At 45.4% G+C, this 27,738-nt stretch overlaps 2 protein-coding genes across 16 annotated transcripts in view; one reads left to right on the top strand and one right to left on the bottom strand.

The window, feature by feature from the left end:
• Positions 1-13,620, bottom strand: part of SYTL3 (synaptotagmin like 3) — a 123,098-nt gene extending 109,478 nt beyond the window's left edge. For 9 of the 14 annotated variants that reach the window (XR_012433583.1, XM_045391310.3, XM_005552212.4 and 6 more), the window contains exons 1-2: positions 13,566-13,620; positions 1,573-1,689 (exon numbers count right to left, since the gene is read on the bottom strand). The gene's annotated coding sequence lies outside the window, so the exon portion shown is untranslated. The remainder of the gene's footprint in view (positions 1-1,572; positions 1,690-13,565) is intronic. The other 5 variants (XM_005552211.4, XM_074037361.1, XM_074037352.1 and 2 more) reach the window with 1 other exon arrangement.
• A 5,277-nt stretch (positions 13,621-18,897) lies between these two features.
• DYNLT1 (dynein light chain Tctex-type 1) lies at positions 18,898-26,767 on the top strand. Of its 2 annotated transcripts, XM_005552217.3 has the most exons (5): positions 18,898-18,956; positions 22,578-22,619; positions 25,042-25,165; positions 26,037-26,114; positions 26,342-26,767. In XM_005552217.3, the coding sequence occupies exons 1-5, from the start codon at positions 18,930-18,932 to the stop codon at positions 26,410-26,412; spliced, it is 342 nt and encodes a 113-aa protein (XP_005552274.1). In that variant the 5' UTR covers positions 18,898-18,929; the 3' UTR covers positions 26,413-26,767. The 2 variants fall into 2 exon arrangements, with proteins under 2 accessions (XP_005552274.1, XP_045247256.1); XM_045391321.1 differs by lacking the exon at positions 26,342-26,767 and having other exon boundaries at positions 26,057-26,112.
• Positions 26,768-27,738: the final 971 nt, after the last annotated feature.

Below are 27,738 nucleotides of genomic sequence, written 5' to 3'. Positions count from 1 at the left end.
AAATTTCTTAAATAACCCTTCTCATATTTCTAAAAGCCTCAGACTTCCAAACTTGAATTTTCCTAATATGAATTCCGTAACTTCAGTGGCCAGAGGACATAAAAGTCTGGTTTAATGTACATTATCCTAATTGAAGACACATTGGAAAAATGGCATTCCCAACTGTTGGCTCTTACTTTTACAATTAACTTCAACACTCAGAAATGTTTTAATCAGTGAAGGAGGTATGAAGTGGCATCACCACAAGCTCAGTCTATCAATTATTTACCGTCTTGAATAAGTTTCATGAGCTGCCTTATGCATTTGCTCTTGTTTTTGTTTAATGACAGTTGAAAGGTTCTGCATACATCCTTTTATCCAGAGAATGCAGAAGATCAAATTAATATACTTCCTATAGTACCATTTTTGTTATTAAATCTATTATGAATCCCTGAGTGATAAGATATCCTTTCAATGCTTTAAAAGCTAAACTTCCGGCCGGGCGCGGTGGCTCAAGCCTGTAATCCCAGCACTTTGGGAAGCCAAGGCGGGCGGATCACGAGGTCAGGAGATTGAGACCATCCTGGCTAACCCGGTGAAATCCCGTCTCTACTAAAAATACAAAAAACTAGGCGGGCGAGGTGGCGGGTGCCTGTAGTCCCAGCTACTCGGGAGGCTGAGGCAGGAGAATGGCGTAAACCCGGGAGCTTGCAGTGAGCTGAGATCCGGCCGCTGCACTCCAGCCTGGGTGACAGAGCGAGACTCCATCTCAAAAAAAAAAATTTAAAAATAAATAAATAAATAAATAAATAAATAAAATAAATAAAAGCTAAACTTCCTTTGCTGGGCTTCAAAAGAAATCCACATTATATTAATTTATGATCCATGGTAAATTAGTGAATGAGAGGTTAATAGAGCTCTAAGGTATCATTTCCTTTAAGCAAAGGTTCTTAACCTTTTTCTTAATCTTTGGTAGTCTGGTGAAGCCTATGTATTTAAATGCATAAAATAAAGTATGCTGTGTTACACAGGAAATTGATTATACTGAAATATTTTAAAATTATAGTAATATATGTGTTCCTCGATACATGAAATATTAAGATCTAGCAGTGATCTAAGGACTCCCATAATTTCAAAGTAGTGATGAATAGAAACAATGTTTTGAGATAGCTACAACATGTCACGTGGTATGAAAATATCCGTGATTTCTGTTGGTGACAAAGTCACAAGTTCTGCTGATTCTACTGTGGTTTCTTGCCTATATCCATACTTTAAGGAAATGCTAAATTTGAGTTAAAGATTCATAAACATAAATATTTAATTTTTTCTCCATTCAAGTTCATGGGCCTATAGGCCAAGGATTGCGCAGTTAAGAAATTCAGTATTTGTCAGTTTCCCTATTGTAAAATAAAATTAAAATATATTGTTCATCCCAACTGCAGAGGTTGCATGAGGAACAGAAAACCCAGGGCTCTGAAAAGGGATGTTCTTGGCTTCTAGTCTGTGATAAAGCACACACAAGACCTGCTCTCCAAACGCCTCCTCTCTAGATGAAGGGAAAATCAGAAAGCAACAAGGACTTCAGGCTGTTACCTGGCTGGGCTGGGACCTGACTATGCCAGCAGGGATAAGGCCTCTTCCCTCCTTAGATCCAGGTTCCAGATGAACAGGTGGAACTAGCAGACCTCAGTGCCCCAAGGCTCTGAGTCTCTGGGAAAGAGGAAAGTAATAGAAAACAGTGTGTGACCAAGTGCCAAGTGGCAAGGTAGCCATCAAGTAGCAAATTAGCCATCAAGTCACCAACTGCATGAGCCCATTCTTCTCAACTTGCCCCTCAGTTCTTCATGCTGTCTTCTTGTTTCCACTCCACTAATCGTACTACTGGGTCCAGAGCTATCTGGTTTGTCTAATTCTTGAGTTTTCATTTATTTATTTTGAAACAGGACCTCATTCTGTCACCCAGGCTGGAGTGCAGTGGTGTGATCATGGCTCACTGCAGCTTTGGCCTCCCAGGCTCAAGCGATCCTCTAGCCTCAGCCTCCTGAGTAGCTGGGACTACAGGTGCAGGCTACCATGCCCAGCTAATTTTTTCATTTTGTAGAGATGGGTTTCACCATGTTGTGCAGGCTGGTCTGGACTCAAGCAGTCCTCCTGCCTCAGCCTCCCAAAGTGCTAGGTTTACAGGCCTAAGCCACTGCACCTGGCGTTCGAGTGTTTTTAGTGAAGAGTTTTTGCACCTGGCTGCAAACATGTGCTCTGTGCACTGTGCTTTCTTTTCATATGGCTGTTTGTGCTCCGCTCTCTGGCTGTGGTCTCCAGCACTCCAGGTAAGCAGGACCACATAGCTGCAGTACTGGCTGGTAATGACACCACTCAGTGAATCTGGTGGGGGAATCTGAAATACTCAACTGCTCGCTCATTCAGGTGGCTAGGTCTTAACGCATTTCAGAAATACAGGGTTCAATGATCATTACAAAGCACTACCCTTACTTTCCCAAACCCATGCCTGTGGGTCCCAGGTGCAAGTGTGGGAAGCGCCCTTTCCACCACCGCTAAGAGGAAGCTCACGCTCCCCCTAGTGGCCATTCACTCTGCATTACAGAAAAATGAAATTCAGTTCATTTCCTGGATCCATTCATCCAGTCATTCAGTAAATATTTATTGAACACCCCAGGCGCTGTTCCAGGTTTTCTTTTTTCTTTCCATTTTTATTATTATTTTTTGAGACGGAGTCTTGCTCTGTCGCCCAGGCTGGAGTGCAGTGGTGCGATCTTGACTCACTGCAACCTCTGCCTCGTGGGTTCAAGCAATTCTCCTGCCTCAGGCTTCCGAGTAGCTGGGATTACAGGTGCCCGCCACCACGCCCGGCTAATTTTTGTATTTTTAGTAGAGACGAGGTTTCACCATGTTGGTCAGGCTGGTCTCGAACTCCTGACCTCAGGCCCTCGATCTCCCAAAGTGTTGGGATTATAAGCACGAGCCACCATGCCCAGCCTGTTCAAGGTTCTTGACTTGACTGACTGGTCATTTATACCCTATTCTACTTCTAACAAAAATATGATGCAGCTTACAATAAAAGCATATAGAAGACAGCTAAAGTAAGAGAGACAGTAGCAGCAAATGAAAAAGGACTGATAATTCTACTAAGAACAGGAAGTAAAACAGTGATCACTTGAGCCTTAAATGTATTTCTGACCTTCCTGGTAGCCAAGGCAAAGCAAAATGAAATGAAAAGAATGAAAAGTCAAGATGCTGTCTATAGCTTTAATACACTGAAAGAAATACAGAAAAACATCCTCAAGATGCAAATGACTAAGACAATATCCCAGGCACAGTGGCTCACACCTGTAATCCCAGCGCTTTGGGAGGCCGCGGTGGGCAGATCAACTGAGGTCAGGAGTTGGAGACCAGCCTGACCAACATGGTGAAACCGTCTCTACTAAAAATACAAAATTAGCCAGGCTTGGCGGGGGCATACCTGTAATCCCAGCTACGCGGGAGGCTGAGGGAGAGGAATCACTTGAACCCGGGAGGTGGAGGTTGCAGTGAGCTGAGATCGCGTCATTGCACTCCAGCCTGGGCAACAAGAGTGAAACTCCATCTCAAGACAAAAAAAAAAAAAAAAAGACTAAGATAATCAACTCCCTGGACAGTGGCTTGGCAGAAGATGCAAAACTGCACTTTCTGTATCAATATATATAGATCAATATAATGATCCTCTCAAAGGCAAGGATATAACACTTCATTGTAATTCATTGAAAAGTCTTTCAAATACAGACCAAAGCAGGATACTTTCTGGTGTTCACAGTTGCCTGGGACAGAGCTTAGAGAACTCAAGGTAAGTGTATGCTGCATCCATCCCATCATTGTTACTCTTCACTTTTAGAGACTTTGATCCTAGTTTCTCTAGACTTTGATTCTAGCTTCTATAAACCATGTCACTCAAGCACTTGGTTAGCACTTAGAACACCAACCAACCAACCCTATGGTTTAGCATCTACTGTGAGTAAAGCCTTCTATTGACAAGAATGACACATATTCTTTTTTTTTTTTTTTTTTTAAGATGGACTTTCGCTCTTGTCACCCAAGCTGGAGTGTAATGGCGCAATCTCTGCTCACTGCAACCTCCGCTTCCCAGGTTCAAGCGATTCTCCTGCCTCAGCCTCCTGAGTAGCTGCGAATGCAGGGGTGTGCCTCCAAGCCTGGCTAATTTTTTTTTTTTTTTGTATTTTTAGTACAGATGGGGTTTCACCATGTTGGCCAGGCTGGTCTCAAACTCCTGACTCCAGGTGATCCACCCACCTCAACCTCCCAAAATGCTGGGATTACAGGCATGAGCTACCACACCCGGCCGATGTACTCTTTTGTTTAACTTTGGAAGGTCCACTCCAAAAAATGGGTGACTTTTTGCAATGATGCAAGAGGTATAGCATAGAGCATCATCCTATGGTAGCATCAAGATTGACCAGAAACCTAGGAAGGTCATTTCTCTTTGGTTTCCAGTGTTCCTCTAGTGTCCCCCCGGCTTGATGGCGTTGGACATTTGATTGAACATGTTTGAACCACAGTTGCTTCATTTCACCGGGACTCACTACAGATTTTCAACAAGGGTAGTACCATACGCCCGTCTTTAGGAATGTGTGGAGTCTATTTGATTGTCACAGTGACAAATAACTGTCTTGTATTTTCATGTAAATGTTGACAAGTCATTTAGGCAAAAAAAAAAAAAATTTAATTATCTAACAACAGAATTTAACTCATATTTAAAAGTATATTTTGCAGGGTTTTGATATACTCTAAATGTTCTAGAAATGCAACTAGTGGGCTGGGCGTGGTGGCTCACACCTGTAATCCCAGCACTTTGGGAGGCCGAGCTGGGTGGATCACGAGGTCAGGAAATCGAGACCATCCTGGGTAACACGGTGAAACCCTGTCTCCACTAAAAATACAAAAAATTAGCCAGGCATGGAGGCGGGCGCCTGTATTCCCAGCTACTTGGGAGGCTGAGGCAGGAGAATGGTGTGAACCCAGGAGGCAGAGCTTGCAGTGAACCAAGATAGCGCCACTGCACTCCAGCTGGGGCGACAGAGCAAGACTCCGTCAAAGGAAGGAAGGAGGGAGGGAGGAAGAAAGGAAAGGAGGAAGGCAGGCAACTAGTAGGTAAATGGAAGGAAGACTGTACTTTGTTTCATTTCAAACTTTAACAAGAATTTTTTATTGTTTCAGAAAGACATCATGGAGGGCAACATTGCTTACAGTACTGGAATCACTATGCCATGTACTGATGGCCCACATTTGCAGACAGGGTCCTCAATATGATTTGATGTATGCAAACATCTGACTATTTCACCTTGTCTTCTCATGTAGTTTACATACACAAGTACATATTATCATTCACTATCCCTTTACTTCTTTTTTTTTGAGACAGAGTCATAGTCTATTTTTCCAAGACAAAGTATGTGTAGGTGACAATTTACTCATTTTAAAATTGTCTTTCAAGTTTTTTGTTTTGTTTTTTTCATAAAGTTTTTCCTAGCCATTAGTGGGGTTGGTTGGTTGTTTGTTTGTTTTGGGGTTTTTTTGTTTTTCTTTCTTTTTTTTTTTTTTAGCCAGAGTCTCGCTCTGCCACCCTGGCTAGAGTGCAGTGGTGCAATCTCGGCTCACTACAACCTCTCTCTCCTGGGTTCCAGCGATTCTCCTCCCTCAGTCTCCCGAGTAGCTGGGATTACAGGCGCCTGCCACCACGCCCGGCTAATTTTTGTATTTTTAGTAGAGATGGGGTTTCACCATGTTGGCCAGGCTGGTCTTGAACTCCTGACCTCAGCTGATCTGCCCGCTTCAGTCTCCCAAAGTGTTAGGATTACAGGCGTGAGCCACCGTACCCGGCAACCACTAAGGGTTTTCAGGGTGGCAGATGGAGTTAATTAGTGAGCTAAATGAGCCTATAGTAAGTACCAGGAAGGTCAGAGATAACTTCCAAACACTTTGCAGCATTAGCAATAAAAAGTGCACCTTTACAGATTTAAATTCTGGTCACTTACACGAGCAAGAAATGAAAAACCACATGGAGTTACTTTACATAGTCTTTAAAAATGGATGAAACAAATATAATTCTCTCTTGAATGCTTTTGATTTCATGCCATTTTGAAGTAGAACATGAGGTAGTCACGGAATTCTGTGAAATCTATTAAAATTCGTTTGCACATTTCTCCACACTGTCCCGCCATCACCACACAACACCAGGTTTGTGCTTCAGGCCCTTTTACAGAGTAAGGTAGATGAATTTTTTTTTTTTTTTTTTTTTTGAGAGGGAGTCTCGCTCTATAACCCAGGCTGGAGTGCAGTGGCACGATCTCCACTCACTGCGACCTCCACCTCCCGGGTTCAAGTGATTCTCCTGCCTCAGCCGCCTGAGTAGCTGGGACTACAGGTGTGTGCCACCATGACCGGCTAATTTTTTGTACTTTGAGTAGAGACGGGTTTTCACTGTGTTAGCCAGGATGGTCTCGATCTCCTGACCTCGTAATCTGCCCGTCTCGGCCTCCTAAAGTGTTGGGATTACAGGCGTGAGCCATCACACCCGGCCAAGGATGACATTTTTAACACTCACAAAGTGGGTAACGGGAACAGTTGCCACAGGGGTCCTGAACTGGCTGCACCCACCTGCTTGCAGGCAAACCACCACATGCAACCACCCAGAGCAGCAGTGATGTTGCTGAATGGACCACGAGGAAGAGGAAGACTGACAGGTGACAAGAAAGGACAGGACACCTGCCCAGCTGAGACGCCACCGCCGGGCGTGGGAGAAGAGCAGAGTCGCGTGAGGAATGGAAAGGAGGAGAAGGCATCTCTAGGGCGAGAGATGGCAGATGTGATGATACTGAGGTGGGAATGTGTCACTCTTCCACTCTCCAGTGAAGTCACGCTGGCTCTCCCTTCCCGTAGACACATTCTAAAGCACAGGCATCCCAGTCCTGACCTCCCGATCCAGCTCTCTTGCCCCCTCCATCCTCAGTTCCCACAGAACGCTCGCCACTCCTATACTGAACTCATTCAAGACCATTCCCTGACCACACGCACTCTGCATTTCCACACGTTGGCCCCACTCTTGCTTCTGCCCAACGAGGCAAGAGATGGGGTCAGTCAGGAGACCAGGGCTTGGGGCCAGCTGTGAGGGTGCGTAGCTACCTCTGCCACCTATTTGCTGTTGAGCTGATGATGGGCAAGTTACTTAAGCCGTCTGGGGCTTCATGTCCTCATCTACGAAGTGGAGAGGTGCAGCACCCACTTCATGGAGGTGCTGTGACGATGGAACGTGCTGATGCACGTGGAGACCTCTGGAGCACACTGCCGAGCTCATAAGTACACTCAGCAAATGCCCGCTGACAGTCGTGCTACTAACAGTAAGAGCAGCCTCACTCTTACTTTCAGCCCTTCAAGGGCCAGATCCAGGCTACCTAGTTCAGAAACTTTCTCCTTATTTACAATCAAAATCCTTTCAAATTTAACTGCTTTCTACTTTGTATATCTCGATGGTGACCCTGATTTCATTCTGTCTTGAGTGTTTCCCTTCCAGGGACAACATCAGATTTCAGTGATTCCCCCATCACCCAGCAAGGAGGCACTTGATGTTTGCTTGAATTGAGAAACCTGATGAATATTGTGACATGGAGATTTACTGCAATGTCAAACTTCCTTTCTAGGGCAGGAAGCCTACATTCAAGTACAGCAGGAAGTAAGGACGGGCAGGGGGCAAGTGAGTCCTCATTGCAGAAAGCCTCAGTCTTCAGAAATCCAAAAAGCATAGAAAAATCTGAGTCATTTTAGAATTTAACAGGAATCTTTGAAATTGTATTTTAATCATCTCGTGCAGGAATTCACAATCTCACAGCTCGAATAATGAAATCTCTCAGGTCCATTTTCCCAGGGTGATATTTATTCGGTCACTCTCTCATTTGTGCAACAAGATCTTAAATGCTCTTTATGATGTCCCAAGCACTGAGTCAGGCGCCGTCCTCACCTGCTCGGAACCTAGATGCAGTCTCCTAACTCCCTTGCTACATTTTTATAATGATACCTGTCTTTGTTTTACAGCACTCCATTGATCCGCCTGATTTTGTCTGGCAATTAAAAATGAATACATCCCACACCACAGCACCACCTGAGGGAAACATTCTCCTACAGTCACGTGGAAAAGTCCCCCCCCTGACACTCAGTCATCCTGTCTCTGGGTCACTTTTGGAGCCAGCCAGTCTGGGCTCATACCCAGCCAGCACTCAGCCACGTGCTCTCGGGCCAGCTGCTTCATCTCTGGGAGGCTGGCCTTCCTCCTCCATGACATGGAGCCATCCCTGCTTCATAGGGCTGTTTGGGGAACTCACTGAGTCATCCAGGCACAGCCCTCGAGCAACAGCCAGAACAAAGCAAGCCCGGCTCAAAGGGTTCCTTCTACCGTTCCATCTCCCCTTCAGGAAGGCCCAAGAGTAGGAAGCTAAGCCACTGTTCTGGGATTGGGAGGGACGCAGGCAGCCGTGGGGAAAACTTCAGTTCAGGTGTTTCCATTGGTCTTTATCCGGTCATGCTGTATCCCAGTGGAACTTTGGCATCCAGACAAACAGTTTGGTTATGGCATTGAGTGTGTCAGTTCAACACTGATTTTTATTGGCCTCTGTGTATCAAGCACGTGCCAGATATTAAGGATCTAAAAACAACTGACACCCAATCTCTGCATTTAAGAAGGGCCCATCCCAGCCAGAACATGGACATATAGACAAATAACTCATAACATGGTGAGATGAGTACAAAAACCCAAGGATCAGAAGGCACGAGTCACTCCACGCAGGAGCAGAGAGGGTTGGTGGGGCCAGGGAGGGCTTCCCAGGGAGAGACGTGTAGGACAACTCCTCCAGGGGATTGAAATAGTCATCCATGCACTAGGAGTTTGAAACAATGCCTGCTTGCTTTCCTTAGCCTAACAGCAAATCTTGACTTTGGCTTTTAAATCTGGTAAAAGGGGAAAAGTACGAGAAAAGTAAAGCCGATGAAGAAAAGAGACGAGGAGGATGGGAAAGAGACACATTGTTTATTCGTAGACAGGGGTCCCTATTTCTTTCATCCAATCATCTATTGTCTCTGGGCAGCCAGTCATCGGATCAAAGGAAATAAATGTTCAGCCTTCCCTGGTACGAGGGAAACGTCACCAGAGTGGAAATGCAGAGATCTGCTGCAGCATGAGTGCGTGTGAACGTGACTGTCCTCACCACACACGCTTTCAAGGGAAAACTACAGAACGTTCTCAAAGCCCACAAGCCACGGCCCTGTAGGTCATTTCAAAGCAGCTCACTCCTGTGTTGTTTACCACAGCTATTTCCTTGAGAAGTTTCACAGCTTCAGCTTGCAGCCACCACGCTTTCTGCCTCGTATGCAGGGGAAAAGTTGAGTGACTGCATTGTCCTTGAAATTTTACCCGAAAACCTCATGACGTTTTTGCTTGCGTAGATTTTTGTTTTTCTTCTCTGAGACGGAGTTTTGCTATTGTCACCCAGGCTGGAGTGCGGTGGCGCGATCTTGGCTCACCAAAACCTCCGCCTCCCGGGTTCAAGCGATTCTCCTGCCTCAACCTCCTGAGTAGCTGACATTACAGGCATGTGCCACCATGCGCAGCTAATTTTGTATTTTTAGTACAGACAGGGTTTCTTCACAGTGGTCAGGCTGGTCTTGAACTCCTGACCTCAGGTGATCTGCCCGCCTTGGCCTCCTAAAGTGCTGGGACTACAGGCGTGAGCCACCGCACCCGGCCCGCTTGCATAGATTCTTCACGGAAGCTGATGGCAGCCACAAAGGAAGGTGATGAATAAAGAACAGCTCTCAGCTCAGTTCCCTATTCATAGGCTTTTAAAAGACTCATTTTTGCAACAATGAGACAGCACATATGCATATCCATCAGAAAGTCTGACACAGAAATGAAGATGTGTGTTTATAAATTTCGTGTCTATCTTGTTACTTATTCAGAGGCGAGTTTTCTGGGAAGCTAATGACACCTCAACTTCAGAATCCCTTATTTGCACAGCCCTGTCCAAGGTCCAAGATGCCCTATACCTGGTTCCCTCTTTATTTTCCTAAAGTCTCCACAAGTTGTATAAGCTTCAGGTTCCTCAGAAATCTGTACTTAACATTAGAAGACTCAGCTGGGTGCGGTGGCTCACGCCTGTAATACCAGCACTTTGGGAAGCCGAGGTGGGTGGATCACGAGGTCAGGAGTTTTGAGACCAGCCTGGCCAACATGGTGAAACCCTGTCTCTACTAACCTTGTCTCTACTAAAAATACAAAAGTTAGCTGGGTGTGGTGGTGGGTGCCTGTAATCCCAGCTACTCAGGAGGCTGAGACAGGAGAATTGCTTGAACCCAGGAGGCAGAGGTTGCAGTGAGCTGAGATGATGCCATTGCACTCCAGCCTGGGTGATATAGGGAGACTCTATCTCAAAAAAATAAATAAGACTGGGTGTGGTGGCTCACGCTTGTAATCCCAGCAGTTTGGGAGGATCGGACAGGCGGATCATGAGGTCAGGAGATGGAGACTATCCTGGCTAACATGGTGAAACCCCATCTCTAGTAAAAATACAAAAAATTAGCTGGGCGTGGTGGCGGGCACCTATAGTCCCAGCTACTGAGAAGGCTGAGGCAGGAGAATGGCGTGAACCCAGGAGGCAGAGCTTGCAGTGAGCTGAAATTGTGGCCACTGCATTCCAGCCTGGGCGACAGAGTGAGACTCTATCTCAAAAAGTAAATAAATAAATAAATAAATAAAAAGGCTGGGGTCAGTGGCTCACGCCTGTAATCCCAACACTTCGGGAGGCCAAGGTGGGTGGATCACCTGAGGTCAGGAGTTTGAGACCAGCCTGGCCAACCTGGTGAAACTCCATCTCTACTAAAAATACAAAAATTAGCTGGGCGTGGTGGCGGGCACCTGTAATCCCAGTTACTCGGGAGGCTGAGGCAGGAGAATCACTTGAACCTGGGAGGCGAAGGTTGCAGTGAACCAAGATCATGCCATTGCACTCCAGCCTGGGCAACAGAGTGAGACTCCGTCTCAAATAAATAAATAAAAATAAAAACAAATACATACAAATAAATAAACATATAAAAAACATTAGAAGACTCCTACGTGGGCTTGAATCTATACAACTTGAAACCTACCTGAGAGAGGACAAAGTCGAACAGGTGCTTTATCTGAAAGGTCACTGCAATTCACTGCTGATTACGTGTATTCTTTCTCATTTGGGGAGACGTTTACCACCCAAAAACAACAAAAAATGTTACTTTAAAGTGAGAAATAGGACTTCATGACTGAAATAGGAAGCCATGGCGTTCATACTTTAAACTTGACCTCTTCATGTGGAAGAGCAAATACATTAGAATTAATATTATTATTATTATTATTTATTATTATTTTTTGAGACCGAGTCTCGCTCTGTCACCCAGGCTGGAGTGCAGTGGCCGGATCTCAGCTCACTGCAAGCTCCGCCTCCCGGGTTTACGCCATTCTCCTGCCTCAGCCTCCCGAATAACTGGGACTACAGGTGCCCGCCACCTCGCCCGGCTTGTTTTTTTGTATTTTTTTAGTAGAGACGGGGTTTCACTGGGTTAGCCAGGATGGTCTCGATCTCCTGACCTCGTGATCCACCCGTCTCGGCCTCCCAAAGTGCTGGGATTACAGGCTTGAGCCACCGTGCCTGGCCAATATTATTTATTTATTTATTTATTTATTTATTTAAGACGGAGTTTTGCTCTGTCGCCAGGCTGGAGTGCAGTGGCACGATCTCAGCCCACTGCAACCTCTGCCTCTTGAGTTCAAGCGATTCCCCTGCCACAGCCTCCCTAGTAGCTGGGACTACAGGCGCGTGCCACCACACCTGGCTAATTTTTTTGTATTTTTTAGTAGAGACGGGGTTTCACCATGTTGGCCAGGATGACCTCGATCTCTTGACCTCGTGATCCACCTGCCTCAGCTTCCCAGAGTGCTGGGATTACAGGCTTGAGCCACCGCGCCTGGCCAATATTATTTATTTATTTATTTATTTATTTATTTATTTATTTGAGACGGAGTTTCACTCTGTCGCCAGGCTGGAGTGCAGTGGCACGATCTCAGCCCACTGCAACCTCTGCCTCTTGAGTTCAAGCGATTCCCCTGCCACAGCCTCCCTAGTAGCTGGGACTACAGGCACGTGCCACCACACCCGGCTAATTTTTTTGTATTTTTTAGTAGAGACGGGGTTTCACCATGTTGGCCAGGATGACCTCGATCTCTTGACCTTGTGATCCACCTGCCTCAGCCTCCCAAAGTGCTGGGATTACAGGCATGAGCCACTGCGCCTGGCCGAGAATTAATATTATTATATCCTTCTAGGTACTACTCGCAATTGTTGTTATGCTTTCTGTTGTGCCAACAGCTACTATTTATTTAGCTCTTACTCTGAAACAGATAGTTTAGGTACTTTGCATACATTGTCTCTACTAATCCTTATTACCACATTATGAAGTAAATAAATGTACCCATTCTACAGATAAGGAGAGTGAGTCTTGGAGTGATTAAGTAACTTAACTAAACTCACACTCTAAACTGGGTCTGTTTAACTCCAAAACCTTATGCTTCATTTAGGCAAAGCAGCTAAGAAATTAGAATCTCCGACTATCTTGGCAGAATAATCTTTTCTACACCAATTCTAATTTCTTTCTTTTGAGATGGAGTCTTGCTCTGTTGCCCGGGCTGGATTGCAGTGGTGGGACGTTGGCTTACTGCAACCTCTGCCTCCTGGGTTCAAGTGATTCTCGTGCCTCAGCCTCCTGAGTAGCTGGGATTACAGGTGCCCACCACCACGCTCAGCTAATTTTTGTCTATTTTTTTTTTTAAGAGATGGGGTTTTGCCCTGTTGGCCAGGCTGGTTTCAAATTCCTGACCTCAAGGGATCCACCCACCTTGGCCTCCCAAAATGCTGGGATTACAGGTGTGAGCCACCACACTCAGCCCAATTCTAATTTAATATCTAATGTGCATTTTCCTCTCATAGTCTCTTTCTTACCAAGCAATTTAGGGATTAAGGAAGTTTAATTAAAAGAAATTTAAATTAGACCCTAGCTAACTTTTTTATAATTCCAAAATGATATTGATATTCCACCTCCAAACTAGAAATTACAGGTGATCAAAGCAATAAAGTCGATTCAGAGACAGCAAAACAGTAACAAACTGTAAGTATAAGAATTTACAAACCAAAGAAGAAAGCAAATGACACTCTACCCTTTAAAAAAAAATCACACCATATAGCTTTTGGATAGTGTTTTACTGTTTTGTTTCGGTTTTTAATTAACTCTGAAGTTACTTCCACCATATCACTTAAATCATTATTATCTCAAATATTAAATTATGTTATTCAATAAAATTACAAGATATCTTTTATCTAATTTATTATGTTTTGTCTCCTACCTTTTCAATGTCATAAATTTAAGAAAAGTTACAATAACTATAATCTCTACGCACCCCACTCCTAAAACGACCTGCTACAACGGCCAGTCATGCATTCTCATCCTACCTTTGCATCTGCTTCAAGAGAAGAGACCAGAGCCGGCTCTGCAGATAAGGAAGTCAATTCTTCTTGTTAGAGTAACTGACGTATTTCTCTTCCCTTCCTGTCAGTCACAGGCTGACGCACTGCACCCTGTGTGGCCAGCCTTACGTGCCTTGGTGGCTACTCCCACATCACTAGGGACCCGGGGAGCAAAGTCACCCCAAAACCACACTGAGGAGCTCTTCTATGCCAACATTTTACATTTTTAGCTGGAGGAAAGACCAAGCGGATGCTGGTGAAATGTTTCACCCTTCCTAAGGAAACTCCCCACAGAGACTACAGGCTTCAACTATTCAAATGTTCCCACATTTGTGAAGGGTTTCACATTGACTTCAGTGTAAATGACTAAGAACATCTCAAAGAACGGCTATTAACTCAAGAATAATTTACAAGAAAGGGGGACAGCCAGGCCAAGAGCGATGAAGATTGTAATGAAATCACCAAGGGGAATCTTCAAAATGCTGTGCATGTACTAGGTAGTATTACCCAGCACCGTGAAGTGTCCCTGCCCTGCTAACTCGGGCATGGCCAAAGATGTGCTCTGGAGAGCAATAAGACAATGAAGTGTGTACAAAGGTGCCACGTGCCACGTAGGCGTGCCACCTTCCAAGTAGTACTGGGGCCACCATTCTCTTTCCCTTCTCTTTCCCTTGATGACTCCAGACACAGGCTGCTCTATCATCCTGGTCTCAGCATGGAGGAGACGTGAAGCAGAGCCATGGAAGATCCTTGATGGTCATGGAGTGTGAGTGGCAAATAAATGTTTGCTGTTATCAACCACTGAGAGTGTAGGGCCATTTGTCTCTGCAGCTAACCTAGCCTATGCTGCTGATGTAGTGTGTAGTGTTTGCATAAACACAGAACTGAGCATCAAACTATTTAATAACTACGGTAGCATGAATAGTTACCCATTGGAACAAATGCCAGCGGAGGCCCTGCTATACCATGAGCTATCCTTTAGTTACTGGATCTTGAGGATGAGGTCCCAGGGAAGGGGCTGCAGTCACCAGGATTGAAAGGAAGAGAGGCCCAAGAAGCTCAGAGCAACCACTCTTTCATGGGGTACAGAGGTATTCCAGCACAACTGTGCCTCCGCTTCCCAGCTCAACAGAGATTAGCTAAGAAATGCCTATATTAAATATATTATATATTATTATATTAATATATATTTAATTTAATATTTATTTAATTATATATTTATTTAATATATATAAAAGATATTTTATATATATATTAAAACTTTGTAGCCTCAACCCCAGCTCAGAGCCTGACACAAAGGGAGTGCTCCATATATGTGTCTTGAATAAGTGAACAAATAGTTATGAAGATAAACAGACCAGTTCATCTGTTTATTGGCAGCCTCAGAATGCCATATCTCTTCAGCATTTCTCAGCACAGGACTCTCACTTTAGATATGTGTCAGCTAGAGTTTCTTTTCCTTTACAACATTAAATTCCTCAGCCATGAGTGTTTCAACATCACCCTCATCCTCATCGTCGTCTTCTTTTATTATCATTTTGACTCAGCATGATCTCATAGTACATCTCAGTAACACGCTTCTTGGCACAGGGGAAGAAAGGAAAAAATGGAATATCCACAGGATGGGATTTGGACTATGAAGGGCTGCAGATGATAGACAGCAGAACAACACTGCTGGATATTATTATTATTATTATTATTTGAGAATAAAAATACAAAATTAGCTGGGCGTGGTGGCAGGCACCTGTAATCCTAGCTACTCGGGAGTTTCACTCTTGTTGCCCAGGCTGGAGTGCAGTGGCGCGATCTCGGCTCACCACAACCTCCACCTCCCAGGTTCAAGCGATTCTCCTGCCTCAGCCTCCCGAGTAGTTGGGACTACAGGTATGTGCCACCATGCCCGGCTAATTTTGTATTTTTAGTAGAGATGGGGTTTCTCCATGTTGGTCAGGCTGTTCTTGAACTCCCGACCTCTGTGATCTGCCCACATCAGCCTCCCAAAGTACTGGGATTACAGGTGTGAGCCACGGCGCCCAGCCACTGCTGGATACTGCTGGATATTCTTGATGTTATTTATTGATGTGACAGTTCGTTGATTGCTATGATTATCAGGCCCACAGTTGCTAAATAAAGGTATTGGCAGCTCCAGTCCCACAGTCTGTATTTAAGAAATTTGACTCCAGGAAAGAAAGGTGATTGCACGCAAACCTGCCAACCTATCACTAACCTCCAAATTGAAAAACAAACCCAAGATTCACTCCACTGACTTACTGCATAGAAACTAAACATTATTGTAAAATATGGCGGAATGCTAAAGATTCATGAGCAGTTATGAGTCAAGGTGTCTGAGCTCCAATGCTTCTGAGGGACATCCATTTGTGGCAGATGGAAGGTGCTGGCAATGGCATCTGGTGAACTGCCAAATGTCTTAACGATTTTAAATGCCTTAGCCCTACAGACTCTACATCAGTTGGGCAGAATATAATACCACATCACTGCATTTTTCCAAGCAGTACAACATCACATAAGCCTAGAGAATTCAAACCCTCCTATTTACAGATACATCCATTTTAAAAAATATATTCCATAAAGGCCATGTTTTAGTCAACTTTGTAGCCTCAACCCCAGCTCAGAGCCTGACACAAAGGGAGTGCTCCATATATGTGTCTTGAACAAGTGAACAAATAGTTATGAAGATAAACAGACCAGTTCAACTGTTTATTGGCAGCCTCAAAATGCCATATCTCATGATCATTTAACAAACATTATTTGATAGTTAAAATTGGAGAGTGGTACCCAATGTATAAAAGCTAAAATCATGTAAACATTTGCATGTTTTCTGTTGATTTATGTGTATGCTTGTGATCCGCAGTTATAATGTAACAAGATCCATGCATTAATTATGCACCGTCCTAGCAGCCATTCAGGAAATTCATTTAAATTAGGAAGTTCCTAAAAGGGTGTGGGGAAAACTGAAAAGGTTGAAAAATGAAAAGGCTCTTCCATTGCCAGTGTTCGCTCAGAACCGGTTTACACATAATTCTGTGACACTTAGCTGCTGAACTCCAGGTCCACAACAAAGTAGCAGAAGAAAAAAGAATTAAGAGGCTCCTGATTGGCTCAGGATCATGGTGGGGCAGAGCTCGGAATCAGGTAGGCAGAGAACATCCAAAATGAGATCTCAGGTGACCCTGAGAACGGCAGGAAGGTAAAGCAATGTCAGCATCAGAATCACATGTGGACTGAGGCGCAAGACTGAAACACCAGGACAGGGGAGTTGAAGCCAGGTAATAAGAAAGGAACTCAAAAGGCAGATAAAGTTCAGAATCCAAGGAGAGGAAGACCAGGTGTGGGAGAGCAACCAGCCCACTCAGCAAGTCTCCCTGCTCAGGCCAAGGACCCAGGGCCAGCAGCCTTGGGTCAGTCAGGGCTCTGTCCTCCCCTCGCCAGCCCTGTTTCCCTCAAGGAGGCAGGTCGTTGCATCTTCCTCCACTCCCCAGTTCTCTCCATTTGGGTCTGAGGCAAAGCTAACACCCATGGGGGAAATGATTCATTTAATAAATGTTAGGCCGGGCATGGTGGCTCACAGCTATAATCCCAGCACTTTGGGAGGCTGAGGCTGGAGGATCCGTTAAGCCCAGGAGTTTGAGATCAGCCTGGGCAACACGGTGAGACCCTATCTCTACAAAAGACATATAAAAAAATAGCAGGGTGTGATTGCTAGTGCCTGGAATCCCAGCTGCTCAGGAGGCTAAGGCAGGAGAATACCTTGAGCCCAGGAGTTCAAACTCTTAGTGATCTTTGGATGACTAAACTTTAACACGTCTAGCTCAAAATCTCTTGAGCATTCACACCACTGCATTTCAGCCCAGGCAACAGAATGACACCCTGTCTCTAAATAAATAAATAAATAAATTTTAATTGTGCAGCTATTATGTGCCAGGCACAATGTGGAAGGAAGGGGATACATTAGTGAATAAAACAGATCCTTCCTGCATGGTACTTAGTTTCTAAATGGAGACACACCATAAACCAGCAACCATAAATACATTCTTGCAAACTGAAAGAAGTGCTATGAGGAAAATGTACAGGATGCAGGGATGGAGAATGAGGAGGTCGGCTACCTTAGATACAGTGGTCACAGGATGGCTCCGTGTAGGAGATTTTGAGCTAAGATATGTTAAAAGTTAAGTCACCCCAAAGATCACTAAGATTAGTCTATAGTCTGACAACATAGGAACTATTGTCAAGGCAAGGCAGAACGGGTGAGGGGAGGGAAGCGTCACGGATTAGGTTCCTCTTGAAGAGCTCTAATAAGACCCTGATAGACCGACCAGGTTACAGTCCGATGGTCATAATCCAGATGAGAGATTTCAATCTTTTACTGGGGTCCTGAGCATATAGGGTAGAAATAACAAAGGTTGCTGATGGATTAGATGTGGGATTTGAAGTTTAGTTCTACCAAGTCCCTGGGACTCTTGCAGTCAGCTCCTTCCTGACTGGAGAATGGGAAGTGGGTTCCAGCAGCCTGAATTCAAGTGCATGATGAAACCAGAAAAAGCAAACGCCAAAATCAAAACTCTGAGCCTGAGAATACCTGCCAACAGGTGCATATGCCCCAGCTTTCCGTGGAAGGCAGTTTACCAGAGTCCAGTGCAATTCCTAATTTCCATAAAGAACCCACATTCAAATCAAGTCTGTCTAGTTCATTGTGGTTAAGGTAGTCAGGAAGTGTGCCACATTTTACAAAATTTTCCACCCAAAATGTTTTTTTTAAATGGTGCTTAAAGGAAAAATTCTCATTTACCTGGAAAACTTAACTCCCTAAAGGGAAGTTTCATTCAGATAGCTAAAGTTTGCCAATCCCAGCCCCCAAGGGAACTGCAACAACGTCTCACCGGGCGCACTGCCTTGGCAGTTGCCAGGTGTCCGAGCCGGTTTGAAAGTCCGCGTCAATCCACACGACACAAACCGGGGGAGGGGCCGGGATCACGCTTCCCCTCCAGGACTGCCTTTTGTAAGTGTGTTTTGTTTCCGTTGCTGAGGTTTAGGGAGCTGCCCGGCTACCCTCACGGGTTCCCATGGAAACCACCACCTCCAGAGGACAGCAGGAGAGGCCAATTCAGGGTCCACCCGCAGGCCCCGCCCAGGGATGGGGTCAGTGAGGGTCCGGGCAGGGAAGGGAGGGACCCGGGAGCTCGTCGTAGGCGGGGCCGTGGGGGCCCGGGAGTTGGGCATGGGCGGGGCTGGCGCGAACGGAGAGGGGCGTGGCAGGTCAGGGGCGGGGCCTGAGTGCGCCTGCGTAGTCTGCGCCACTGAGGGAGGCGGAGGCGACGCGCGGGAGGAAAGATGGAAGACTACCAGGCTGCGGAGGAGGTAACCGCTGGGTCGGCGACGGAAGGGTGGAGGCCTAAAGCCCTGGCCGCGGAAGGACACGCGGTGCTGCCCGGGAAGACCTGGGTGCCCACCTCCTTCAGCTAGGCCGGTCTCGGCAGCCCACGGCCTGAGGTTCACGATAGCCGACGCTCCGCCCGGCCCCATTCTGCCCGGACACTGCCGCCGTTTCCCTGGCGCATGGGGCGGGAAGGGGATTGAGCTTCCCGCGCGGGGAGGCGTCGGGCGTGACTCGGAGAGAGCGCCCGGGTGAGCGGTGCAGAGAAACCTTCACGCAGGGCCTCGCCTCCCGCCCGCAGCCAGGCTCGCCGGGAGGATGACATCACCGCCCCTTGCTCTGCGGAGCTGACCCCAGCCCCAGCCTGGAGCGGGGCGCGGCGGCCGGTCTGGGAGCGCCGAGGCTTGGATGTCTCCCCGCGGAGGTGCGGGTGACCCTCCTGCCCCCAACCCCTCCGCCCCGGGCTGGCGTCCCGGCAGCCCCGCGCCTTTGTCTCGGGCCTCACCTGGGTCTGCAGCGCTGGGAATGAGTAGCACATTTCATTTCCGTTTAAGAGGTCTGTAAGAAAGCTCACTGTTGTGGGGGAAAAAATCGTCTTAGTGCCTCCTTGAGGAAGTAGCATAAAGCCCACGATCTTGTCAAGCAGAAGACACCCATCGGCACCGTGTGCGTTAAATGGCTTTCCTTCAAGCTCACGGTCATTCGGGGAATAGAGCTGATGAGCGCAGCTGAGATACAACCCTCATTTTCTTCTTACTGAATAATCCTCGTTGAAATTCAGATAGAGCCCTATGGATTTATTATGCAGCCTGTCAAAAATATAAACTATAGATACATTTGGTAAGGTTGGATATTTTACCATTTATGAAATTTAGTGGCCGGGTGCGGTGGCTCACGTCTATAATCCCAGCACTTTAGGAGACCAAGGCGGGCGGATCACCTTAGGTCAGGAGTTCCAGACCAGCCTGACCAATGTGGAGAAACCCCGTCCCTACTAAAGATACAAAATGAGCCGGGCATGGTGGCGCATGCCTGTAATCCCAGCTATTCGGGAGGCCGAGGCAGGAGAATCGCTTGAACCTGGGAGGCAGAGGTTGCCGTGAGCCGAGCGCGCCATTGCACTCTAGCCTGGGCAACAAGAGCGAAACTCCGTCTCAAAAAAACAAAAAAAAAGAAAAGAAATTTAGTTTAACGAGGAATGTTTTCAGGGAAAATAAAACTAAAACTTAAGGACTGATTAAGTTTCAGTTTTGATCTGATTTCCTAACTAGCACACACTTCCTGTGACAATGACATAATCGGTGTTTGAATGCTCATGGCAACCAAGTGAATAGTGACCAGAAGACCTGGTGCAGGAGCAGTTGGCAAAGAAAAAGCCTTTCCCCTTAAACTGTTGCTAATATAATATTGGAAAATGTATTATAGCAATATCGAGTAAAACTGTTCTAAAAAAGAAATCGCTTTGTAAAGGAAAGCGCTTAGTACTGCAGTCCGATTCTGACTCCCACAAATGAGGTGGCTAAGTGGCTTCGTTATTCGAGATCTTAATTGAGTATGTGTAAAATGAAGGGGCTGGACAGAGTGATGAGTGTTCCACCTGGGATGGAAGCCCTGGGAGGTGGAGACCATGGCTGCCTTGTAGTAGGCATGTCTTAGGTGTTTACTGAATGGCCCGTTCTGGTCCTCCCAGCAGCCTCTTAGCAGCCTTTTCTCCATCTATTCTAATTTCATGTAGATGCCTGGGCCTTTGTAAGTATTCTCTCAACTCACCATTCATCTTTCTTGGAGAAGTTAAAACTGTCCACTGGATTCAATACAACTCTCTGCTTTCCACTAAAAATTCTTTCAAATGTCCCTCAACCTTTTTCGTACTGTAACCATATGGGAGGTGATACAGTGCCTTTCCTTTGTGATTAAGGTCACTGTAGTCACAAAGGATCCTTTAAGCTTCCAGAAATGACTTAATCTCTAAGATATTGCAAACTGTCATTCACTCAGTGAGTTGGTTTTGTTTCCAAGTCCGACTTCTGAGTACAGCGAGTGAGGTGGCTTCAGGCAGTCAGCTCCTGACCCACCTAAAAAGAAAGGACAGGGCCTGCAGTGGACAGCAGCCAGGCAGGGAGGAAGACTCACTGCCAAGTCAGGGTTCTCTGCCTTGATTCCCCCAGAATGCACGTTGACTGAGGGCCCCGGGAGGTTGCCCTCTTGAAGGCATGTCCAGAGCTGCGTACTTTTCCTGGGACTCAGCTGTAACTTTAAACACTTGTGCTCATGTGAAGAGCACATTGGCAGGCAAGTGCCTGACTGATGTTATTTTCAGGATGACCTTTTACCCATTCAGATCTACCATGTGTAAAAGGAAAACTAAGAAAACTATACTCCTGGCACTAGATTACTGCAGGCAGCTCACTTCCCGTGTCATCCAGACACTGACGGAGAACGGCCATGCTGGCAGATGGTGGTTAGTCCTGGAGTAGGAGGGCATCACTGGGAAAGAAAAATAATTACCTGGAAATAATATAATCATTGTACATTTTACAACTAATGGTGCTTTAAAAAAAATTTCCTCGGCCGGGCGCGGTGGCTCAAGCCTGTAATCCCAGCACTTTGGGAGGCCGAGATGGGCGGATCACGAGGTCAGGAGATCGAGAGACGATCCCGGCTAACACGGTGAAACCCCGTCTCTACTAAAAAATACAAAAAAATAGCCGGGCGAGGTGGTGGATGCCTGTAGTCCCAGCTACTCGGGAGGCTGAGGCAGGAGAATGGCGTAAACCCGGGAGGCGGAGCTTGCAGTGAGCTGAGATCCGGCCACTGCACTCCAGCCTGGGTGACAGAGCAAGACTCCGTCTCAAAAAAAAAAAAAAAAAAAAAAAATTTCCTCAAGGTCAGGCCTCCTAATCAGTTAACATCATGGAAGAGAGAATTACATCTTAAATGGATGGCTTCAGCAGCTTCAGTTAATTTATACAAAAATCACCCAACTCATTAAGCCTCTCTATTGCTTAATGATTCTAGCAGTCAGTTGAAATGGAAGAAGAGAATGAATTCTAGTTTAAAGTGAAGTCTTAGATTGTGGCATGATTAAAATAAAACAGGGCCGGGTGTGGCGGCTTAACGCCTGTAATCCCACCTCTTTGGGAGGCTGAGGTGGGAGGATCACCTGAGGTCAGGAGTTTGAGACCAGCCTGGCCAACATGGTGAAACCCCCATCTCTACTAAAAATACGAAAACTAGCTGGGTGTGGTGGAGGACACCTGTAATCCTAGCTACTTGGGAGACTGAAGCAGGAGTATCACTTGAACCTGGCAGGTGGAGATTGCAGTGAGCCGAGATCATGCCACTGTGTTCCAGCCTGGTCTACAAAGCAACACTCTGTCTCAAAAATAAATAAATAAAACAGAACACCTTTACATTACGTACATGTATTCTAGTCTTCTGGTTTCTGAAGACTGTAATGCCATCCCTCCTTGCTAAAGTGAACAGTCTACTTAGATTATTTCTAAGGTCTTCATTTCTAAATTATGTTCATTACGTAAATTTGCATTTATCAATGTAGTGGAAATATCTTTTAAATAAACTTAACTGAATGTTCTTCCTTGCAGACTGCTTTTGTTGTTGATGAAGTGAGCAACATTGTAAAAGAGGTAAGAGGATAAATGCTCACTTCTTAAAGGTTTGATTAATGGCTTATATTAGAGAAAATAATGTGTTTTAAATACTATCTTGGAATTGTTTTGACCGAGTCTGTGTGTTTTGGTGTTTCAAATAACAGTTTTTACTTCAGCAAATAGCTAGTTAAGAATTGCTTCTATATTATACAAATTACATATTTTAAATCAGACAAGGAATTTTATGTACATAGCATTATTCCTGAATATCACCAAGACTTGATTCTATAATCTTTTAAGCATAAAAGACTCCTGGCATACAAATAGATGTCTCCAGGGTTGAATGAAGAAAGAGTGAGTATAAGAAAATTGAACAGTTAACTTCCAGTTAACTGGTGATCCAGTTTGGGGCCTATATGCTTACTTTTCTTACATTTCTAAACTCACACTTTATGGTGGTATTGATCATGAAGAGGAAGAGAGACAGAAGGGATGTTTGTTATTCATTCAGAAAGTACATACTGAGGGAGCACGCAGGGCATATACCCTCCTGGAGTTTACAGCTGAGGGGTGGGCAGGGCAGACACATCAAACAGTCCCCCTGGAAAGTGTCAGCCTGCATTTGCTGTGTGGTAAGTGCCACTAGTGGTGGTGCTGTGAGAGCATTGAACAGGGAATGTGACCCACCCAGGGAGTTCAGGGACCATTTCGAGCTGAAATCTGAAGAATGAGTAGAAGTAGGGGTAATGCAGTAAAAAGAGGGGACAAGGCCCCATGGGAAGTGGGGGCAGTGCACATTCCCCGTTCCCCCCTATTGCAGGGACTACAGGTAATTCTGTACTCAGGTGACCCTAAATATTGGGTAGTAGTCAATTTGCGCAGGTCCAAAATTGGTGGAGAGTTCCCTCCTCCTTGAAAAACAGTTTCAGAGTATGTGAGGAGGGAGAGCTGGTGGAGGGAGAGGTTTAGCTTAAACAAAGCCCCCCCACCTTTTGACAATGCCCAGGTCTAGTAATACCGCTGTCCTCTTAAACTGGGACTTCTGGCCCCCCAGCCCTCTTGCAGCCTCTGAGCTGGGAGGGAGCACAGTGGCAGAGGACAAGAAGTAAGCCAGCCCTGTGTGTAACATGACTACTCAGAGTCCCAGGGAGATGATTGGCAGGTCTGTAGGTAGAAATCAGAGTGACCTAGGGAGGTTTTAGGTCCTCAAAAGCAAGGTCACTGGATCTAAGCCACAGGCATCAGATACCAGTCTGTCCCCACTGTGCACAGCTCAGATCCCCGGACTGCTGGTTTGCTCTGCCTGTCTGAGGACAGACCTTGGCCCTCACTGAATGTTGTTATTTTCACTTTAGGTCATAAGTGTCATAGAAACTCAGGTTCCTGGTTTCTAGCACAGCAAGTTAGGGGTAGAGAAGAAAGTTGCTGAGATGCAAGCACACTGGCATCCATGTGAAAGGGGAGCTGACGCTGAAAAACCCAGAAAATCACACAATGGCAGTATCATAGCGATAAGCTTAGCGAGAACAGCGACAGTGAGCCTTGCATTGTCAGATAACCCCCAAAGAGTATAGCATAGAAAAAGAAGTAAGCGTATAATAAAGGAGAAAAGTTGGGCTGGGTGCTGTGGCTTATGCCTGCAATCCCAGCACTTTAGGAGGCTGAGGCAGGAGGATCACTTGAGCCCAGGCATTTGACAGCAGCCTGGGCAACAGAGCAAGACCCCATCTCTACAAAAAAGTAGCCAGGCATGGTGGCACCTGCCTACAGTCCCAGCTACTGGGGAAGCTGAGGTGGGAGGACTGCTTGAGCGCCAGAGGTCAAGGCTGCAGTGAGCCAAGATTGCATCACTGCTCTCCAGCCTGGGCAACAGAAGGAGACCCTGCCTCAGAAAAATCAAAATAAAAAAATGTCATCATAAACCTAAAATAAGTTTTGGAATATAAAGGGCTTTTAGTTATCTGAAAAATGCACTTAACGTGATAACCTGTTCCCAAACAATGCTGGATAAAAGTATTTTTTAATATATGATTATTTGGATAGGTTTATATATTGTCAGTTGTACAAATAATATAATTCTTCTAATATATAGTATTAGTATATGTTAGATAGTAGTAGATAAAAGTAATACACCTTTAAGAAATGAATGGCAAAATATTTTCTAACCTCGACAGGAAAAAAAATGTATTGCTTATCTCTAAATATTAATAGTAGTAGTGAACATTAAGTGTAAGTATTAGGTCAAAATGTGTAAATAATTTGACAGACTGAATTTTTAAAGCAAATTTCAAACATTTAAATGAAATATAATACTATTAAAAGGTATATTTGCAAAGGCACCCTCATGATTAAAAATAAACTTTTCATAAATCACTTCTTGGGGTGCTGTCAGTTCTGATTGAAAGGTGGTGTGAGTGCATTTGGTTAACCGGGACGCACTTTGTGCTTTGTTTTCTAGGCTATAGAAAGCGCAATTGGTGGTAACGCTTATCAACACAGCAAAGTGAACCAGTGGACCACAAATGTAGTAGAACAAACTTTAAGCCAACTCACTAAGCTGGGAAAACCGTTTAAATACATCGGTAATGGGTTTTTGTTTCTTGTATATTTGAGGGATGGTTTTTTAACACTGATCAGAGGGGCATCCAGTACCAGAAACAACAGCTAACGTGGCCCCACCTCAAGGAAGGCTTCTGGTGGGAGTCGGTCGTGTGTGTAGCATACGTTAGCATACACTTGACCATTTGGCTGCTGGTACAGTTGCAGGGCGTTTGTGAAGCGGGATCTTACAGGAAGTCCCATCAGATGCTTTTAGAACAAGTGAAGTGGAGAGGAAGCGTGTACAGACAGCCCCCAACTTAACAGTGGTTCAACTTAGGATTTTTCAACTTTGTGATGGATTTACCAGGGTATTAAGTGCATTTGCAACTTAATTTTTATATATTGTCGATTTATGATGGGTTTATGGGACACTGTAAGTCAAGAAGCACCTATAATTTGTCAGTGTAGTGAGACGAGGCAATCTGTCCCTATAATTTTTATTGAGAACATCAACCATGTGCAGCTATGTACTTTTGCTGAAAGTGGACAGAATGGGCCGGGCGCAGTGGCTCATGCCTGTAATCCCAGCACTTTGGGAGGCCGAGGCAGGTGGATCACGAGGTCAGGAGTTCAAGACCAGCTTGGCCAAGATGGTGAAACCCCATCTTTACTAAAAATACAAAAAATTAGCTGGGCGTGGTGGCACGTGCCTGTAATCCCAGCTACTCCAGAGGCTGAGGCAGAGAATTGCTTAAACCTGGAGGGGCGGAGGTTGCAGTGAGCCGAGATTGCACCACTGCACTCCAGCCTGGGTGACACAGGGAGACTCCATCTCAAAAAAAAAAAAAGTGGACAGAATGACATTTGTGTTACCCGGTAGACTTCTCTAATAAAAATTTGTTTTAACTTAAGTGACCTGTGTAATCATGCAGAAGAATGGGGCTGGATTACACACGGCAAGTTCCTGCTTCTGGGACAGCTCTACTGACGGTATGATTTTCATTCATGTTTGTGAAGTTTTGTTGTGTGAAATATGTGACTGGACATTTCTTTTCTTTGAATGCAATGTATGTTTATCAATCTTTTAAAACATTTTATAATAGACTTGCCAAGGTTCTTTGCGTAGCCTATAGGTACTTGACTGTTGGCCTTATTGTGAGTAAAACATCGTCCCCCAGCATTCCCTGCCTTAAATGCTGCTCTCTTCCCTCCCGCAGGGAGCTGCACTGTGCGATGGGAGAATAAGACCATGTACTGCATCGTCAGCGCCTTCGGACTGTCTATCTGACTTGCAGTTCAGCCTATGGCCTTTCTCCTTTTGTCTCTAGTTCATCCTCTAACCACCAGCCATGAATTCAGTGAACTCTCTCCTTGTTCTCTTTAAGTGTTTTGTGGCATTCTCACAATGTAGAGGAAAAAACCAAATGACCACACTGTGATGTGAACGGCACCGAAGTCAGATGAGTATCCCTGTAGGTCACCTGCAGCCTGCGTTGCCACGTGTCTTAACTCTGAATATTTCTTTTCAAAGGTGCTAAAATCTGAAATCTGCTAGTGTGAAACTTGCTCTACTCTCTGAAATGATTCATAGACACTAATTTTCCATACTTTATACTTTTGTTAGAATAAATTATTCAAATCTAGAGTCTGTTGTGTTCTCCATGGTCTGCATAGTATCATAAATGATTTCTTCGTATTTAGTGAGTGGCTTCAGAATCTATACAACTGGGCCGGGTGCGGTAGCTCATGCCTGTAATCCCAGCATTTTGGGAGGCCGAGGCAGGCAGATCATGAGGTCACGAGACCGCATCCTGGCTAACACTGTGAAACCCCGTCTCTACTAACTAAAGATACAAAAAATTAGCTGGGCGTGGTGGTGGGCACCTGTAGTCCCAGCTACTCGGGAGGCTGAGGCAGGAGAATGGCGTGAACCCGGGAGGCGGAGCATGCAGTGAGCCAAGATCGCGCCACTACACTCCAGCCTGGGCGACAGACTGAGACTCTGCCTCAAAAAAACAAAAAAAAACTATGCAAACAAAAAGTTGCAGTTCTGCTGTGGTCCTCTCTATGATGTACTTATTTCACCCATGGGACCAGGATCCTGACGTCTCTGCTGGGCTCTGGTTAGATTCCTGCCCCTGGGCATCACACCCACCATTCTTAAGCCCTCCTCTTCTAGAGATTAAGGGGTGGGAGGTGGCCAAAGCAATTCCTATTCTCTTAGCCAGAGAGCTCACACTTGGCCCAAAGCTGTGACACCTTAACTGTTAATCCCATGTTCTCTGTAGGGCTCACAAATTGTTTTAGTACTTCATAGCTTACAAAATGGCTTTCACAATCACTCATTTCATGTCCTCAACAATTTGCAGTCATCTAAAAATCAGAAGATGTGTTTGGAGGTTATCTGATTGGTTTAAAGTCACACATCCAAGTAGGGAGATGGGCCCAAACCCAGGACTTGTCTCCATCTTCAGTGCTCTTCCCCAGGCCATGTTAGACGTGGCAATAAAGACACCTCCGTGCCTGCCTGCTGAAATGGAAAAGCCCTTCCGTTACCGCCAAAGCCGCTTTATTAAAGCATTTATGTCTGCAAGGCCAAATTAACTCCACACAC

Source organism: Macaca fascicularis, chromosome 4 (assembly GCF_037993035.2).
Source record: "Macaca fascicularis isolate 582-1 chromosome 4, T2T-MFA8v1.1".
NCBI classification, from domain to species: Eukaryota; Metazoa; Chordata; class Mammalia; order Primates; family Cercopithecidae; genus Macaca; species Macaca fascicularis.
Note: the sequence above shows the minus strand (reverse complement) of the source record. Positions and strands in the feature narration are given on the sequence as shown.

What these genes read in the sequence shown, in the direction of transcription:
- DYNLT1 (XM_005552217.3), top strand. Translation starts at nt 18,930, where the DNA reads ATGGAAGACTACCAGGCTGCGGAGGAG. An exon ending in ACTACCAGGCTGCGGAGGAG is followed by an intron (nt 18,957 to 22,577) that starts GTAACCGCTGGG and finishes TCTTCCTTGCAG; the next exon opens with ACTGCTTTTGTTGTTGATGA. An exon ending in CTGGGACAGCTCTACTGACG is followed by an intron (nt 26,115 to 26,341) that starts GTATGATTTTCA and finishes TCCCTCCCGCAG; the next exon opens with GGAGCTGCACTGTGCGATGG.